At 40.2% G+C, this 20,242-nt stretch overlaps 1 protein-coding gene across 6 annotated transcripts in view; it reads left to right on the plus strand.

Annotated features, from left to right (window-relative positions):
• Nucleotides 1–20,242, plus strand: part of KLHL13 (kelch like family member 13) — a 114,013-nt gene that overhangs the window by 72,069 nt on the left and 21,702 nt on the right. For all 6 annotated transcript variants that reach the window (XM_089657965.1, XM_089657967.1, XM_089657964.1 and 3 more), the window contains one exon: nucleotides 9,731–10,526. In XM_089657965.1, the coding sequence (XP_089514091.1) occupies nucleotides 9,731–10,526 (796 nt within the window). The remainder of the gene's footprint in view (nucleotides 1–9,730; nucleotides 10,527–20,242) is intronic.

Here is a 20,242-nt window from a genome sequence, read left to right on the forward strand (position 1 = left end):
CTTGCAGATTTAGCAACTCTTGTTTGCCTTACTCTTGAGAGTATGGACATATAAAGCCAATATTTGGCAGACACAGCTAGAAGTGAAAAATGAATAGAATGGGGCGGAGAAGGTGAGGGGGGGCGAAGAAGGGGAGGGGGGGTGGGATCCCTCCATCACACATAGGTTGTGTGGATGCAGGGATCTGGTTTTTTTGGGTTTTTTTCCCCTCCAACAAGCTGGTTGAATGAAATAAAAACCTCAACGTGTATACCCCTGTTCAGATGCTAAAGCGCATGAATTAACTCAGTCCTTATCGTCTGCTGGAAAACAGTTCTGTAAATAAGTCGGCTTTATTAATGTGTTTTGGGGTTTTTTTTTTTGTTTTTTTTGTTCTGTGTTCCTGTCCGGTTTTAATGGTCAACCATGAAATGTAGCTCCATCTAGTGGCTCTTTTAGTTGTATGACATGAGCATAAATCATTCTTTTATTAAACGTTTACATTTCTTATCTTAGCTAGCTTTATTTCTTTTGGTACCTGGGTTCTTTCTGTGTATACCTTTTTATTTAATTTTGGACAAATCGGACATAAGCACATATAAATAAACTGGCAATGCCATTGTTTTACTACACATCATGTGTTTTCTGTGTTTTGGGTTATTTTGTTCACTGTGCCAATTTCCTTATGGAGTGACTCACTTCTCTTTAAGGTTCATCCTTCTGGTAAAGTAGTTTTCCCCAGTACAGAAATGTTTGCGATTGCACCTCCTCTAAAACATACAGGAAAGCTTGGGGCTGTCCCAGAGGTGCAAAATTCTAAAAAACATCAATACAATTGATTTGCAGTTTGGCAACAGTAGTGAGTAATTAAGCCTGCATATAAATGTAACCAGTTTTCCCTTGTTAATTATCTTTACAATTTAATGTTTATTTCTTTCATCTGTTTGTAAGTCAAGTGTGGATTTATTTTTTTTCTTCCTGTATTCATATTGTACAGTACTGTATGAAGCCTACATCATTTGTATTTTGTTTTTTTTATCACTTGAAATGCCAGATGGTTGCAACATTTTAACAGAGAAACTGAAGGTTTCAATGTATTTGCTTGTCTTAAGGTTAGTGCATGGGCAACGGTGAACAATATGCATTATCCACATTCACCTCAGAACTGGATGCAGCTCAAGTGGGGCTGCATGGATCCTTCGAACAGATTAAAATGAACCTGCTGTGTGCAGTTTTGCTATGTAATTAGATTGATGCTGCTGAATAGTACTAGGTACAATGCTGTAGCATGACCTTGTAGGCATCAGTGCACATGTCTTACAGGAGTTATGTCTTGAAATTGTCCTTTTCTGCAAATCTGACCAGAGCCTCTAATCCTAGGGGGAATCCTTGACCTGTCTCCATGTTTGCCTGTGGTGGCAATAAATAGAAAAGGTAGCCTAGAATTCTTGACCATACCTGTGTTGTAAAAAGCTGTTTGCCAACCACCCCCCAATCCCACAGATGATCAGTGCGTGAGCAACCCATTAACTCACTAGAGCACTGTGAATGGAGTTTGTGGGGAGGTGGAGGTGAAATGTATAAGCCTACCATCCTCTTGAGAAAGTCCTTTTGATGATGAAATGTATCGGAACGTGGTCTAGAGGTGATCAGATGTGAGGCAGGGAACCAAGGAGACTCGCTGAGAAGTAGGGTAGCTGGCTTGAGCTCTGTGAACAGCAGGAGGACAGGTTTCGAGGCAGCCTCTGTACTGATTTACATGTTATGCACTCTGTATCATCTGTTTGTGTGTGAGTATTCCTACTTGTTTTAAATAGACATTGAATTTTCGATATATCTTACGATTTATGCCCCCCTTTTTTTTTTTTCATGATCTTATGATACCAATGCTGTGGAGAAAGAGGGGGAGGATTTGTATATCTTGACTGGAATACTGCAGCTAAGGGCCCAGTCAGACTATCCTTGTAAAAAGAGCTAATTTAAGCTGGTGAATGTCTTTCATAGTAATGGAGTAACAAAAGATATTGAGATTTTGCATGAAGAAGCACTCTGGATATTGTTTGTTCGTTTTGGATGTATTGGAACTTTTTTTAACTGGTAATTGTTCATGTATAGTATATATATTATGAAATCTATTTTTTTTCTATTTTTTGAGATATATGATTTTTGTTGGACACAGCACAGGGTTTTGTTTTTTTTATTATGAAAATAACATTCAGAGATTTGCTGAGAAGCAAGGTTCAGAGGCATTGCCTGGGATCTTTTTCAGTGCTGAGCTTATTTTGTTATTACAGTGGTACCTCGGTTTACGAATGCCTCGATTTAATGTAATTTTCGGTTTATGTATGAAAATCCATTGAAAATAATGCCTCGGTTTACGATTTTTTACGAATTTGTTTTGCAGCACGAAGTGTATGTCAATGCTGATTTTAAATGCAATTGCTAGCTTTTTTTTTTCTTCACTATAGCTCACAAGATTAGCTGTCACTTTCCCTGGAGTTGCAGGAAACTTTGTTTCTTGTAAGAAACTAAAAGGAAACATTGTTTTTTAACTTGGGGAAATAAACTAAAAGAAAACTTTCTCTCTTTTAGCTGGGGGGAATGTAACAGCTGAATTTCTGAGCTATAGTGAAGAAAAAATAAAAGCGGTAATTACATTTAAAAACCATGGTACCGCTACTCATTCACATAAAAACAGTGTAGTGTGAAAAAAGACAAGACACGGTCTTTGAAAAGTCCTTTATTAAAAGAAAAAATCCTCTGCAGTAGATCCAACATCAATCACAATGGCCTTCTGCCTGCTCCAGTGGTTTGACAGCTCTTAAATATGCAATATAATGTCAATCATGATGCCCGCCGCGAAAAAAAAAAAGGTTCCGTTCCCGATGGTGCCTGTCAGCCCTCTGTCTATGAGCTGGCTTAACAGTTCTTAAACAGTTCTTAAATATGCAAGGGGCAGGGCCACCCGGGGACATCACGCATGTGACCCCACTCCATGTGACATCAATGATGTTACATGGGTTGGGGTCACTCAGGTGATGTCCCCGGGTAGCCCCGTCCCTTACATATTTAAGAACTGTCAAACCAGCTCAGAGGCAGAGGGCTGTCAGCCACCGTCGGGAACGGAACCTTATTTTTTTTTTTTTTTTTTCGTGGCGGGCATCGTGATTGACGTTGGATCTACTGCGGGGGATATTCTTTTAGTTTTTTTATTTTAATAAAGGACTTGTCAAAGACCGTGTCCTGTCTTTTTTTTCACACTACACTTTTTGTTATTTGTGAATGAGTAGCGGTATCATGTACCCCATACTCATTCACATGGTGGGGCCAGAATTTTGTTAAAGGGGGCTTCCAGATTCCGATAAGCCCCCTGCCTGCAGACCCCCACAACCACAGCCCAAAGCATCCCCCCCCCCCCATGTTGAGGGCATGTGGCCTGGTATGGTTCAGGAGGGGAGGGGGGGGGGCGCTCGCTAGTCATAGCAACCCCCCCCCCCCCTTCCTGACCTGCTGGGCTGCATGCTCGGATAATGGTCTGGTATGGATTTGACGTGGGAGTTCCCCTCAAAATCCATACAAAACCCCAAGAACTTGGTATGGATGTGAGGGGGACCCCCATGCTGTTTTTCTTAATAATTTTTTTAATTGCTGGCAATTCTTTTACATTCAGCTGTCAGTGGGGAACCCTGCTGACAGCTGAAACATTAACACATGGTTGTCACTACTAAAATACCTTATGACTTAATAAAATAACTCATGCTGTATTTTATTAGCGTTTACTTATTAATTGGTTTTCAATGCATTCCTATGGGAAACTGTGTTTCGGTTTACAAATTTTTCGCTATACGAAAAGTCCTGCAGAACAATTTAAATTCGTAAACCGAGGTATTACTGTATAGTTATTGCCAGTGCAGGTGCATTTTAACAGCTCTGGACAACATTCTAACATGCAAAACTATTTGCATGAACATCTCCAGTTTAATGTAGTACACTATAAGCAGCCCAGCCTGTTCTTTGTTTGAAACAGAGCTTTACACAGCTTGCTCTTGGTCTCATCTCATTTTGCTCTAATAGTTTGATGTACAGAGTCAGTCTGGGTAAAGGGCCACCCACATGTCCCTTTCCCTTGAGATTCTTTTTGTAGAAATAAAAGTGGAATGGGGATAATTTGGCTTGAAATTTGCTAGATGAAATCATGCTGATCCTCTGACTTCAGTACTTCCCGAGTCACTGAACAGGATTGTAGCCAATGAAGTCAAAATTTCTAATCTCCATGTTTGTTCTGACTCAGAAGATATTAAAGCTGTTAAATCCATATGATACCTGGCCAACCATCACTATGAGAATTCAGCAATTGCTGGGCTCCATATTTTTCACACTGCAAGTTTTTTATGTTTCTCAATGACTCATATCCAGAAAAGGTAGATACTTCCCCCTGGAGTTTTTCTGCTAGCTATGCAAATAGGCTTTATTTAAGAGTTGGTTTTAAGGAAACATGTCGCATCTTAAAAAAAAAAAAAAAAATTTCACACTTGTTTGCTTTTTTCAATTTGAGACTATTTTTTATGTTTTTGAAAGCTGGATAAAATCGTTTTAACGGCAAGACCAGCTCAAAAAGCTTGCTTTTTGCTCTTTAATGATTTTATTAAGGAGAACCTGGTTCAGTATCAGTTACTTGTCACAGCAGAGGCGCACATTCAGGGTTGGGGCTTGCTGTTGGTACTGGTTTCAGAGCAGATTTGTTCAACATCTTTCCTAGATATAGCACCAATTTCTTTAGTCATTCTTTGGTCACATTTGTGAGACCGGTCAAGTCTGTTTTATCTAGTTCCCTTTAAAACAAACCAATGCTTTGCCCTTGCAGGACGGTGCAGTAAGGTCACTTTGACAGCCCCACCTACAGCACATGTTTTCCTACCCTTCACTCTGCCCCTCTGCTCCACTTGACCCCTGTGAGTAAAATAAAATATCAATGGTCTAGGCCTCTAGGGTATAGTGAAGCACGTGACTCATTCACCTTCTTCCCATGTGACAGCACTGGTTACATAAATAGGATGAAAAAAAGACCATCCAAGTTCATCCAGTTCAATCAACATTTCTCCATGATTGGCTCCTCCAAGAAAACCCTTAGCACTCCATAGGTTCCAAGTCATCCCTTACATAGGGCTTTTAATCTTTGCTCCCAGCAGTTAAACAGTACTGCAGGGAAGCAAAAGGGTGGATGAGTTTGCAGCTGGAGAGCCACCACTGAAGAAAACCTGTTGCTTTGTCTTGCATGGTTTCTCATTACTTATGTTCATTCAGCTTCCTGTTACAAGTAACAGGACACAGACAGCAGTCAAATGCTGACAAGGTTTTACTTCTCTACTCAGTCCAAAGAATGAAACCTTTAGATTGGAGTTGAGATCTAACCCTTACCCCTTTAATAATCTTTAGCAGGCACACAGACAAAAACCTCAGTTTGTGTAAAGTGAGGAAAGATTTAGAATGTCTGACAGTTGTTATAGGTGTTTACTGCAACCCTTTCTTAAATAGGGTCACAAGGACAGGAGGTTAGGGACAATCTCCCCAAATGGGTTAGCAGACAAATAAAATGCTTGCAGAACTTAAATCCTTACTCTATCCTAAATAAGTTAAGACTGGAAAGAACAATATCTAGAAAAAGTTTAGTCTAACTCATGGAATAGCATAGGACACAACTCAAGATACATAAAAGATCACTTTTATTACAATAATTAATCATGAAAAAAAGCGTGACCAACAATAGGTCCATAAGAACAATATATTTGTTTGTAACATGGCTTAAGACAGCATTGCAGCACGTGAATATTTACAAATAATTGAAAATATCTGGCTAATTGCCTTAGTAGTGTGGAAACAAGTCTTCATGAGTCATTTCTCATTTCTGCTTCATCAGGACGCGTGAAGAATATAGCTGTAGTAACTAAGCAGGCATACAAACACATTGTCAAATACATACTTATACTTTACTTCCAAGTGTTTTAACTAGAATAGAAATCAACTCCTCACACCTTGTCTGTCTGGAGAGAACATATAAGTAGGCCGTACTCCAATGACATCCGTTTACTCAGTTGTATTATTTTTGGACTAGATTAGAGGAAGGCTGATGTCATTGGAATATGGCCAGTTTGTTTGCACATCCCATATGGGGAGCACTGACAAGGTCCATTGGCTGCCTCCTGGGGAAAAAAAAGGAATGGACAGATTGCTGGCTTTCAGTGACAGCTTCTCCTTGGTACTGCAAGTTGTGCCTGAAGTTGGTTTGAAGTACATTTGTCGTGAGAGAAATGTACAGGCTTCATATTTCTCTCTTGACAGCTGTTCCTTAGTCGAACTCTAAAACCTACCCTGCACTTAAAGTAGAATTCCAGCCTCAAGCTAACTAGCCTTAAAAATGTTCCCTCCCCTCTCCTAACACCTATGTTGACTAACCTGTGTAAGAACGATGTACACTATATTGTCAAAAGTATTGGGACGTCTGCCTTTACATGCACATGAACTTTAATGGAATCCCAGTCTTAGTCTGTAGGGTTCAATATTGAGTTGGCCCACCCTTTGCATCTACAACAGCTTCAACTCTTCTGGGAAGGCTGTCCAGAAGGGTTTAGGAGTGTCTATGGGAATGTTTGACCATTCTTCCAGAAGCTCATTTGTGAGGTCAGGCACTGATGTCGGACAAAAAGGCCTGGCTTGCAGTCTCTGCTCTTATTCATCCCAAAGGTGTTCTATCCGGTTGAGGTTAAGCCAGTCAAGTTCCTCCACCTCAAACTGGCTCATCCATGTCTTTATGGACCTTGCTTTGTGCACTGGTGCGCAGTCATGTTGGAACAAGAAGGGGCCATCCCCAAACTGTTCCCACAAAGCTGGGGGCATGAAATTGTCCAAAATGTTTTGGTATGCGGACGCCTTAAGGGTTCTCTTTACTAGAACTAAGGGGACCAAGCTCAGCCCCTGAAAAAAACCCCCACACCTTAATCCCCCCTCCACCAAACTTTACACTTGGCACAATGCAATCAGGCAAGTACCGTTCTCCTGGCAACCGCCAAACCCAGACATGTCCATCGGATTGCCAGACAAAGAAGTGTGATTAGGCACTCCAGGGAACACGTCTGCACTGCTCTAGAGTCCAGTGGTGGTGTGCTTTACACCACTGCATCCGACACTTTGCATTGCACTTGGTGATGTAAGGCTTGGATGCAGCTGCTTGGCCATGGAAACCCATTCCATGAAGTTCTCTATGCACGGTTGTTCTAGTCTGAAGGCCACTCAAAATTTGGAGGTCTTTATTGGCTCTGCAAACAGTTGGCGACTTATGCGTACTGTGTGTTTCAGCATGCGTTGACCCCGCTCTGTCATTTTACGTGGCCTACCACTTTGTAGCTGAGTTGGTGCTGTTCCCAGTTGCTTCCACTTTATTATAATACCACTAACAATTGATTGTAGAATATTTAGTAGCAAGGAGATTTCATGGATGCACAGGTGGCAACCTATTATGGTACCATGCTTGAATTCACTGAGCTCCTGAGAGCCACCCATTCTTTCACAAATGTTTGTCGAAGCAGTATTCATGCCTAGGTGCCCTATTTTATACACGTGTGGCTATGGAGGTGATTGGAACACCCGAATCCAATGATTTTGAGGGGTGTCCCAATACTTTAGGCAATATAGTGTATATCCTTTCCTATTTTTAGCGCACTTAACTACATCTAGTGTGAACTCGCCCTGAGTGTTTTTTTAATGTCACCCGTGCCGAGTGAGCCACCACCTGTGTTTGCTAAGCACCAGGGTATCTGCTTTAGATGGGATCCGCAAGCCAGCGGAGATCACTGCAGTGGCTGTTCCTACTACAGTGATTTCCAGCTTCCTTAGGGGATCGACCAGGTATGGGGGGATACCCGATTACCTTAAGCTGAGGGGGGATACTCAATTTCCATAATGTGAGGAATGCATTAATGTAAATGTTTAGTCTTTATAACCACTTTAACCGCTAAATGCAATTATAACACTAATGAACAAATCACTTCAACATGTGCTGAACACTATACACAAACATGATGTTTATGAATGTCTTTTGTGCGTGAACTGCTTTTTGTAGTTGTTCATAGTATGTTTGTTACACAGGTTGATGTCTAAATTGATTCACTTCATTGACTGCTGCTTGTAAATGTGCATTTTATTGAACAATGCTTGATTTGTCGATTTTATGTTCTCAATGTACATGGGACATTGACCTGGAAAGATTGGTTTGGTAAGAAAAAAGCCATAAATCACTTTCTGCTAGTAGTAAAATACATGGAAAATAATTGAATGTTATAGTGACAATCTCAATGTATTTTCCTCCTTTCTAATATTTTTAGATTTGTTAGTATATAAGTAGTATCATTTCTGTTATACAGGAACACAAAGGACTCAAAAGCATAAAAAGGAATAGAACATTTAGCCAGAAATAATCTACATTCTTCTTGGTTAAAATTAAAGTGAGTGTAAACCCTCACCTTGTAAAACAACACATTTAGTTTAAAATAGAAATGAAAGGTAAAATGTGTGTATAGATAAAAAAAAAAAAACCATTATAAATGCCTTTTTTCCCCTCCTTTTTTTTATAAATGACCACATTCCTTCTGTTTTCAGCTGTGTAAGAGTTTGGAGAGGATAAACAGCAGTGTACGGAACTTCAGTGAATGGCTGTGTAGAGGGGAAAGGGGTGTCAGAGCAAGTCAGATCATTGGAGTTCCCAGCACAGCTAGAGAACGGACTATGCTGTGCTCTCCTGCTCAGTGTGGTTAGTTTTTAATAGGATTAATAGGAAAGCAGAAGGACTGGCAGGAACACCAGGGATTTCACACAAAAGCAATAAAAAGAACTGTGTACTTTTTTGTAGCAGTACACGGTACAGCAGGCACATATCAGGAATATGAAATGTTGGGTTTACAGTTTTCGTTAATTGCAGCCATTTGGAAGATATTTTGATGTAAAGTTAATGTGCCAATAAGAAAAGCTCTAGATGAGCAAGCATAGGAAAGTAAGTAGTACCCAGCACTGGCTGACATGTATTGGTGTTTTAATTTTGTAAAGTTTGTGATTTTTAAGTATGCAGATGGTGACACATATTTGAACACTAGGGCACTGCCTTCTGCTTTGCAGTCTACATACAGGTTACGCTTTACAGTTTTTATCATACAATCAAAGTCTCCATCATCTGTGTAGCTGATATGGCAGCAGGAAGGTTAAATGGGGCGGCATTTGATGCAGAACTCCCTCTAGTGGTTATTTCAGAAATACTGTACAGTAGCAAAATATACAAGTGAAATATATGTAATAGATGTCCGTCACAGAAAAAAAATCTGCAATAATGGTTCAAAATATGCATTCACCATTAGTATACTGTCATTTTTCTCTACCACTGTCCAAGCACTTCTTGGCACTTCATTGCAAGATAAAACCAGTTCAAGGCAAGATTTTATTTAAATTTAGTTAATAAACTACTAATTTGCAGGAAACATTATATCTGTCAGTATCCTACTTACTGTCCATTTAAGTATTCTGCAATCCATCACAACATGATTCTCTATACTTCTTAAAAGACTTCTGGGTTACCAACAATGCATATTAGTATGTGTTGTTAATTAATGTGAGTTTATTTTCTATATTTATTTCTGTAAGGGCCTGATGGGCCATTCCCAGCGTCCTAATGTTTTGTCGCTTGTAAAATGTATTTTCTTTATTTTAGGTCACTCTGGAGAACTGTGTAGAGGTTGGACGAATTGCAAACACCTACAATCTCACTGAAGTTGATAAATATGTCAATAACTTTATTTTGAAAAATTTCCCACCCCTATTAACTACAGGGGAGTTTGTGAAGCTCCCATTTGAACGACTTGCCTTTGTGCTTTCTAGTAATAGCCTTAAGCAATGTAGCGAGCTTGAACTTTTCAAAGCGGCATGCCGTTGGCTGCGTTACGAAGATTCACGCATGGATTATGCTGCAAAAATTATGAAGAACATTCGATTTCCTCTCATGTCGCCACAAGACCTTATAAATCACGTCCAAACAGTTGACTTCATGAGAACTGACAACACGTGTGTTAATTTACTTTTGGAAGCTAGCAATTACCAAATGATGCCGTACATGCAGCCAGTCATGCAGTCTGAAAGAACTGCCATTCGCTCAGATAACACCCACTTGGTGACGTTGGGAGGAGTTTTAAGGCAGCAGCTGGTGGTTAGCAAAGAGCTGCGTATGTACGATGAGAAAGGACATGAGTGGAAATCCTTAGCTCCCATGGATGCTCCCCGGTACCAGCATGGAATAGCAGTTATTGGCAATTTTCTATATGTGGTCGGTGGCCAAAGTAATTATGATACGAAAGGAAAAACAGCTGTGGATACTGTGTTTCGATTTGACCCACGCTACAACAAGTGGATGCAAGTGGCTTCTTTAAATGAAAAACGTACCTTTTTCCACCTAAGTGCCCTGAAAGGTCATCTGTATGCAGTTGGCGGCCGCAATGCAGCTGGTGAACTTGGTGAGACTGGAATACTCTCATATATATATTTTCATTGTGTGAACATATATTGTGTGAAATGAGATAGATAGAGATATATATATATACTGTATATATAGCCTGTTGCTTGTTAACCAATTGAAGAGAAGCAGTCTCATGATTCTTTATTGAAAAGTAATTACTAAGTTGGCTTTCTTTGAAAATGGTATGAAAAGGTTAAATTTTTCCAGTGTCACGGGAATCTTAAAATTAAATTCCACTTTTTAACAAATATATATGCAAACCATTTTGTAATTTTAATCTTATCAGAATGACCTCACCATTTCAGTCTGCAGCTGCTCTAGCTTTTTAATCTGTCAACAATTTCATATGCTGCTTCCTTCCTGTATTCAACCTTTCATACACCTTTGGTGCACAGAATACCCCCAAAAAGTCTAATTTGTGCCTGTGCAATTGGCTCTTAGGGTTTCTCAGATGTCCGCACTGGGATACAAGTCAAATTTCAGACATTCCTTTTTTTGGTATTCTCTAAGGGCTTTAATGTTCTTAACAGGTACAGACAGTGCACGTTTTCTCAGTACAGCACTGACTTTGCTTAGGTGGGTTATAATAATGACCGGCCTTCCAGTTCGGAAATTCTTTGTAGAAGGAAAATGGTGAAACTGAAAGCTGTGTCTTCAGAAGAGAGGGTGGTATGATTCTGCAACAATGTTTGCTAAATTCCTTGCAGTGTAAGTAGTTTTAACTGCATGGGGATTTTTTTTTTCCCTCAACCTAACTGGAATCATGAATGAAAGTGACCCTAAACCTAACTGCTTTCATAAAGCTATGTTACCAGTTTTACTGACATGGATAACTAGTAAGGCTCAAAGCTCACTTATGCCTACATGACGGCCTAGGCACCTGGTCCTCATCTCTATTGAAGGGGAGAATCAAAGTTCAGTTTCATAAATTATAGTTTTTGTTAACATTTGCCTCTAGGCCTACTTTATTAAAAGGGAAGGCAAATCCAATAGCCAAGTATCCAATCATATTAAAAAAAAAAAAAAAAAAAAAAAAAATTTGTTTATTAGCTTTTGTGATATTTCTGTTGCTATCAATTGAAGCTGGTATTTCCTTGCACCCTAAAATAAATCTGCTAGCCACAGAATTCTGTAAACCTTTATTCCAGGCAGAGACTAACTAGGTAGAGAAAATTTGGATCAAGACAACTGCCAAATGGTCTAAACTGTTTAAAAAAAAAAAAAAGTCCATACCACATATATTCTTTTTTTTAATTCTTATTTAAAAAATTAAGTCGCCATAAAGACCCTTTCGATTTTAAAAGCCCCAGACATTCCTAAAAGCACCTTAGATTTAACCACTTGCCTACCAGGCACTTATACCCCCTTATTTACCAGGCCAATTTTCAGCTTTCAGCGCTGCTGCACTTTGACAATTGCGCGGTCATGCAACATTGTACCCATATGAAATTTTGATCATTTTTTTCTCACAAATAGAGCTTTCTTTTGGTGGTATTTAATCGCCACTGGGCGCTTTACTTTTTGCGCTATAAATAAAAAAATTGCAAAAAATTTGAAAAAAAAAAAAAGTTTCTTTGTTTCTATTATAAAATTTTTCAAACAGGTATTTTTTTCTCCTTCACTGATGTGCGTTGATGAGGCAGCACTGATGTGCGTTGATAGGCAGCACTAAAGGGCACTGATAGGCAGTACTAATGAGGTGGCATGGATAGGCGGCACTGATAGACAGCACTGATAGGCGGCACTGATAGGTGACACTGATGATGGGTACTGATAGACGGCACTGACTGGCATCACTGCTGGGCACTGACTGGTGGCACTGACTGGCACAACCCCTGGGCATTGACTGGTGGCACTGACTGGCAGCACTGGTGGGCAGCACTGGTGGGTGGGCACAGGTGGGTGGCACTGGTGGGCACAGGTGGGTGGCACTGCTAGGCACAGGTAGGTGGCACTTCTGGGCACAGGTAGGTGGCACTTCTGGGCACAGGTAGGTGGCACTTCTGGGCACAGGTAGGTGGCACTTCTGGGCACAGGTGTGTGACTGCAGAGTGGCACAGGTGGGTGCACTGCTGGGCACAGGTGGGCGGAGCTAGTGGGCGCACTGCTGGGCACAGGTGGGCGGAACTTGCGGGTGGCACTGCTGGGCACCGATCATCAGTGCCCTGATGATCGGTGCCGATCCCCGCTCTGACAACTGTCGGTTCTCGGCAGTACTTTCCTCACGATCTGACAGCGTGAGGAAAGTGCAGCCGAGAACCGGCACTTGCATTTCCCTCTGATCAGCGTGTCATTGGACACCGCTGATCACTTGGTAAAAGGCCGCTGTGATTGGCCTTTTACCACATCACGTGATCAGCTGTGTCCGTAGGACACAGCGATCTTGCAGATCGCCAGGTGCGCGCCCCCTGGGGCGCGCAGGAGAGCGCGTTCTGGGAGGACATCATATGACGTCCACTCAGAACTGGCCGGCCGCAGTGCAGCCGTCATTCGGCTATCTGCGGTCGGCAGGTAGTTAAAAACGGATTTGGTTAAAATTATTTTTTTTTATCAGGACAAGTAGATTGGGACCCCATTTTAATCCCTTGGACAAGTAGTTTTTTCAAAAATTTCCACACCCCTACGTTAAGTTATGATGGGTTATATGCAGCTACCTTCAGGTGATTGATCATAGGAAAAAGAAAATCCACTAGTACATCTTACTTTACCTTCCCCTCAAACTAATAGTGCTGCTGTACAAAGGTGCCACCTGTGGTCCTTCATCCAGAGTGTGGGCACCCTAATACAGGAGGTGTGTTATTGGCCAGATCACCAGGTGAAAACTGAATGGGAAAAAAAGCTTTGAAATAGAAAACTAGTGCAGCCATCACATCTGATTGGTAAGCTGCAATATATAAAATTTTTGGTTTTGGGGTCAACATTGCTTTAATATTTCTTAGGTTTATATTTTCCCCATTTAGGGGATTCCTGAAGCTAAAAGCAATCGCTTAGGTCTACTCACACCTGGGCGCTGCTGCCTTGTCATGCCTGGCCTCATGCTGATAGTACATATTGCCTCCTCAAGAACTCTATAGTTAAGTGAAAATGTGGAAAACTACAAGATTGTGTTTTATTTTCCCAGCAGCATTTAAGGTTGGCTAACGAATGAGAGATGGTACCAGAAGGTGCTGATATATGTATCTGCCTAATCACAACATTTTGGTTTTGTGTCCAGATGTCTGTCAAATCTGGGGTGCATGTAGTATGGAAATACTTTTTTTTTTTTTTTTTTTTTATCTTGAGGTGATCGGTCAACTCACCCGTGCAAATATTGCATATGTTTGAAATGCTTATTTTTTGCTCCTGACATAGTTGTTTAAATTGAGAAGTATGGGAATTGAGAAAAAAAAGACAGACTGCACAACTATTAGGCAAGTTGTATTTTTGAGGATTAATTTCATTATTTAACAACTACAGTGCTCTTGATCAATCCAAAATGTTAATAAACCTCAAACCTGAATATTTAAGAAAGTAAAAGTGAGGTTTGGCTTTCTTCGGAGACTATCTGTGTGCACAGTTATTTGGCAACTATTGGTGTGCAGAATTATGCTGCAACTAAACTAAAAACAAACACATTTTCCTATCTCACTTGTTTGTTTAATATTGTCACTTTAACAGACGAAAACAAACAATTTAAAATTTACAAAGAGACATTTCTGACATTTAAAAGAAAAAAAAAAAAAGTGACAAATATAGCCACCCTTCTTTTCCATAACAGTCATAAGCCTTCCATTCATAGAGTCCGTCCATTTTTTTTGATCTGTTGACGGTCAGCTTTTTGTGTAGCAGCACCCATAGCCTCCCAGACACTGTTCAGCTAGGTGTACTGTTTTTCTTCACCGTACACCGTTCCATTTTAAGAAAGGCCCACAAGTTCTCAGTAGAGTTTAGGCCAGGTGAAGAAGGAAGCCATGTCATTATTCTTTCATCTTTAAGGGCTTTACTGGCTAGCAAGTCAGTGGATTACTTTGATGCATGCTATGGAGCATTGTCCTGCATAAATATCATGGCCTTCTTGAAAGATGCAGACTTTTTCCTGTACTACCTACTTGACGGAAGTGTCTTCTAAAAATTGGCAGTAGGTTTGGCTTGAAAAGGTCCAACTAGCTCTTTAATAATACCAGTACCCCACCTCCACCTTGTTGGCATTTGAAGTGGAGCTCTGTGCCCCACAACTGATCCAGCCACGGGCCCATCTATCTGCTACGTCAAGAGTCACTCTGATCTCATCAGTCCATAAAACAGAAAAAGGGTCTTCATATATTTCAACTTATGTGTCTTGTTCAGTGGTGGTCCGGGTTTCAGTCTTCCTTACCTTGGCCTTGTGTCTGAGCACTGAACATCTTGTACTTCTGGGCACTCCAGGTAGGTTGCAGTTCTGGAATATCACCGAACTGGAGGATAGTGGGTTCCTGGTAGCTTCACATTTGATTCTCCTCAAATCTTTGGCAGTTAAGTGGCATTTTTTTTTTTTTTTATCAACACTTTCTTGCATCCCTTTTGCCTATTTGCACCAAAAGTCTGGTTCTGTGATCACACCCCAATATTTATTTCAAGAGTGCTGCATCCCTCTGAAATACTTTTTTTTTTTTTTTTTTTTTTTTTTCCCAATTTTTGACTTTTCAGAGTCAGTTGAATCTTTTTTTTTTTTTTTTTTTTTTTTTTTTTTTTTTTTTTTTTCTGGCCAATTTTGCCTGAGGAAAAGAAGCTGCCTAATTATGCACACCTTGATATAGAGTGTTGATCTCCTTGGGCCACACCCTCCCATAATTACACAAAAACACATCACCCGATAAGCATAAATCCAATAAGCATTCAAGTTTATACAGCTTGGTGTTGGACAATATGCAGAAAAATGATGATTTGGTCAGAATACTCACCTAATAATTGTGCACATAGTGTACCTCTTTGCTGCAGCATCACTATGATGCTTCTGATGTCTCATGCTGCTCTAACACCAAGAACTAAGTGATCATGTGACTACTGATCTCTCAAGTCTCAGTCTGCTCAGTGTGGAGAGGAGTGACTGCAAGTCACTGCTCTCCACTCTGCTCCTCCAACGCTCAATGGAGCACCAGTTGTGAAAAGGGATAGGAGCAGCTAGCTTCCACTCTCGGCTGCATGCTGAGAGGCTGAGCCAGCTGCCGATCAGACAGTAGCCTATTTATTTGCTGAATCACAGGAGAGCAAAAAAAAAAAGTATACTCCTGTGACGCACAAACGTATGACTATATGGCTTTGACCATACTTCTCTTTTAAACATCACAAGCATTTGTTTCTTATGTATGGTTATTTCATAAATCCTTATCTTCTTTATAAAGTTTACTTTTTCTGTTCTAAATGAAAACCTAATTTTAAAACTTACAATTAAAGCCTGCCAGAATGTAACAATGTGTCCAACCTGCAACCCACGACAGCTACGAATGTAGCCCAATGAAAACAAATCTCAAACTAGCTTAACCACCTGCCGATCACTCACAGTAAGTATATTGTGAGCAGGTGGCAGGTAGAGGCACTGGCACAATCACATACATGTACGTCGGCTGTGCAGGGGCAAGCTACGTGCCGCTCCAGTGACCAATGTGTCCGGTGAGTCAGTTTCCAGTACCCGACTGCTATGAGCGTCTGGGGTATCATGTGATAGCTATGATTGGTCATAGTGATCACATGATTACAATGTGAATAAACAGTCATGAATGGTTTCCATTCATGAATGCTTGCTTAGTATTGTGAAGCTATGATTGGCTCACAGCTATCACATGGCTACCTGTAACATGTGATTAGCTGTAGTCAATCACAGCATATCAACAGTAAATAAGCTGTTAACCCATTCATGACCGCTAAAACTATTGCTAATAAGAGTTGAAATTGAAGCGCCATGCTGCTTGGTAATAAAAGTGAACCTGCTAAACGTAATAGGTGAAAAAAAAGAAAATCTCTGATCCCTTACATACTGTCACCAGTCAGTATCCCTGATTACCAACACACCAGTCAAATGATGACACTGTACTGCACTGGTGACAGAATGTTAAAAGAAAAAAAAAAAGTGACAAACAAATTACAACTTCAAAAAACTCACCATGTCGCTTGCTAAATACCTCAGACTGCAGACTGTCTACTTTCCAAAAAGGGGTTCATCTGGGTGGGCATTTAAACTGTCCTGGCATTTTAGGTCCTCAATAATGAGATGGGTATATATATATATATATATATATATATATATATATATATATATATATATATATATATATATATATATATATATTATTAGGTGTGTTTTTTTTTTTATAACAAAGTAGAAAAAAAATATTTTTTCACTATTTTTGGACTTTTTTATTTATATAGTAAAAAAACCTAGTGGTGATGAAATGACACCAAAAGAAAGCTCTGTTTGTTGGGGATTTGGGTACAATGTTGCATGACCAAGCAATTGCCAGTTAAAGTAACGCAGTACTGAATAGTAAAAAAATGTCCTGGTCATAAAGGGGGTAAAACATTCCAGAGGTCAAGTGGTTAAAAATGGTGATTTTTATATATTTTTTTAAATGTGTTTACACTTAGCGATCACATGCGGCTGAAAAAAATTATGACAGTGCCTCTTTACAGGACTTTTTATAAAGTGTTTTTTTTTTTTCTTCCCAAACAAAAATCTCCTTCTCTTCAAAATCGTGCCGTATTCATGTCATCCATTTTCAGCAGCACTTATATTTGTGAGCAACGATTTTCAAGGATGAAGCACATGAAGGGCAAAACTAGAACCAAAATATCTGATGCGCACCTTGAGAATTCATTGAGAATTAATACATCCATCTAACCAGATATTGATGCGTTAGTTTATCAAAAACAGTGCCAAATATTGCACTAGTTTTAGGTTTCCCCCATTTACTTTTATAATAAATTACAAAAAATATTTGTATTACTCAGATAAGTACATTATCTTTATCAATGAATGTTAACTTGTCATCTGCCTGACCTTTTTCTGCTCATCAGCTATCTGTATGGTTAGTGTACTCTGTGTGGCCCAAGACAATTCCTCTTCTTCCAATGTGGCCCAGGAAAGTCAGGTTGGACAGCCCTGCTTTAAAGAATTTCCACACTCTAAAATACAATGTACTTATTAACCGCTTTAACTCCACTCTATAGCCGATAAACAGTTACATCTCTGCTCTCCAGTCCAGGGAGGATGGCACTGGACCAGAATGCGACAGCACTGAAATGACAATTGGCCTGGAGGAAGGGGAGTGAACGTGTCCAGTATTGAAGTGGTTATTGTGATCCATACAGTAAAACATAACTAATTGTGGAAGTTAAATGTACATTGGTGGTCTGATCTGTAATTTCTCATAACCACCAATCAGATTCAATCAAGCTCTGAAAGTTTGTATGTGAGTAATAGCAAAGGAAGCAGAGAGAGGAAGTACATGTCTAATAACTGTTTTAGTGTAAGGCACAATAAAAATGTCTTCATGTTTTTCATAGCATCTACTTGACCGCAAAGCTCCAACTCTTACCAGTAGATGCCAACGGGTGTGATTCAGCCCCACTGTCAGCCCTCCACATTTACACAGAGAAGCTGGAGCTTTGCGGTCACACGACTCATAAAAAAACATGAAAAGAAGGTATTGTCATTGCAATTTATGCTAAAATGTGTGTGGGGCAAAGGAGAACACTGGAGAGGTTACATTTAAAAAATGGGGTATTGCATAGCCTTAACTTCTACTTTGAGTGTAACATGAATATATTATCTATTTATAGCCATTATGCAGTGTTTGTTGTATTTGATCAGTAATTAAAATGCTGTGTGTGTGTTACCCTTTAATGAACTGACCCCCAGGTGCATACTTTTAGGATATGTGGTGGTTGCTTTCTTGTTAGTATACAATTATGAAAACTCATGTCAGTGGCTGTGGAAATTCTTGTACAAAATTTAATTCTGAGGTTTTTCAGTAGCTAGAACCCTTTAATCAGCAGTGGATAAAGCTGGTTAGGTCTGTTGATGCACAGGAGTGTGTCAGACAGTAGTTAATTGAAGACTTGCATTGTTTCTGCCTCATGAACTATATTGATTCTACTTAGAGTGACTTTCCATTTGCCAGTTTTCATTTAATAGGCAGTAGTTCTTCAAATAAGACTGTCATTTTCATGTGTTTCAGAAAACTGCACTTGAGATACTAAAACCGGGCTTTACGGGTCAGCTAACAAAATACTAGACAGATTTGCTACAAGTCTCCTAAATAAAGCTCATAAAATAGTTTTTTTATGGCTTGCAATGTCTTTCAAATACACTTTATATCTTAGGGATTTCTTTATGGCGCAGTTATTTGTATTTTGTCAGCTTTCCACATATCCATTATATACACGCTTACACAAATCACAAAGGCATCCAGAGTTGCTAGTTTTTCTTATTTATTTAAGAATGCCAAATTGGGTCAAAGATTGGCCAAGCCCAAGTGACTGAGCCTTTGGAGGGGAGAAGGCCGCTGTTTATATGTTGACTATAGTGTTCAATACACAGCTGGTCAATTTTCGTAAACATGAAATAGATAAATTAAATCATAGCTTACACTCTGTTATTACCAGAGCACTAAAACCAGTTGCAATCACTACTCTGCTACAACTTTTATTTTTGTCATAACTACACTTTAAAAAAACATATATTTTTACCCATCCCAGCAAATTCTGAAAAGCATCAGTTTCTTTAGAGAGTCCTATTTACAGAAACACTGCTTGCAACCTCTTGGCTCTGAGTACTTTTTGGAATTACAGCCCTGGTTAACTTTAGTTACATGTCCAACATCTAAAAAAGGTTGATCGTCTATGATAAAAAAGTAATTGCTGTCTCATGCCACCAGACATCAGACCTCTTTATGTGGTAGATAGCATGTAGATACACAAACCGTTTTATCCAGGCTGTTGGGTTCTTAGCTATTGTGAGGGAAGTGTAGGCGGGACAGAACACACGAGAAGGATGATAAACACACAAAGTTTTATTGAAATAGGTGAGGCACTCAATCAGGGTAACAAGGGTAGTGTCCGGGTACCCAGAAGGGAGGGAGGAGTCCAAACAGGGATAATCTGGACCACGGTAGGGCGGTTCAGGTAGCGATAATCCGAGCACTCAGTGGGGGCAGTCCAGATAGCTCCAATAATCCAGGCACACAGTAGGGGCAGTTCAAGCAAGTATTAATCTGGGTACACAATAGGGGCAGTTCAGATGGCTCCAATAATCCAGGCATACAATGGGGGCAGTTCAGGCAAGTATTAATCCGGGTACACAATAGGGGCAGTTCAGGCAAGTATTAATCCGGGTTGTTCAAGCAAGCAATAGTCCAAGTATTCAATGGGGCAGTCCAGTCAGGGGTGATATGGGCACACGTTAAGGCAGTCCAGGCAGTGGCAAGGGGCACACAATAAGGACAGTTCCACACTCTGCCACATGCCAGTTGTAGGTTCAGTCAAGGCTGGTAGTTTCCAGGGACAACCAGCGATCAGCAGACAGGGACCTGCACGGTACTCCGCTTTCCAGGGACAACAGCAGGCTCACAGGGACTCAGCGGGGGTCTTGGCTGTGGGGTCTGGCCTCAGCTCAGACCTCACACAGCGCTTCTCTCCAGAGCAGGGGACCAACAGCTCTTCAGAGTGCTGTGTGTCTTGGCCACAGCTTCAAGACTACAC

The sequence above is a fragment of the Staurois parvus genome, unplaced genomic scaffold, assembly GCF_062004578.1.
Source record: "Staurois parvus isolate SC_StPar_1 unplaced genomic scaffold, SC_StPar_1.0 ptg001045l, whole genome shotgun sequence".
Taxonomy (NCBI): domain Eukaryota; kingdom Metazoa; phylum Chordata; class Amphibia; order Anura; family Ranidae; genus Staurois; species Staurois parvus.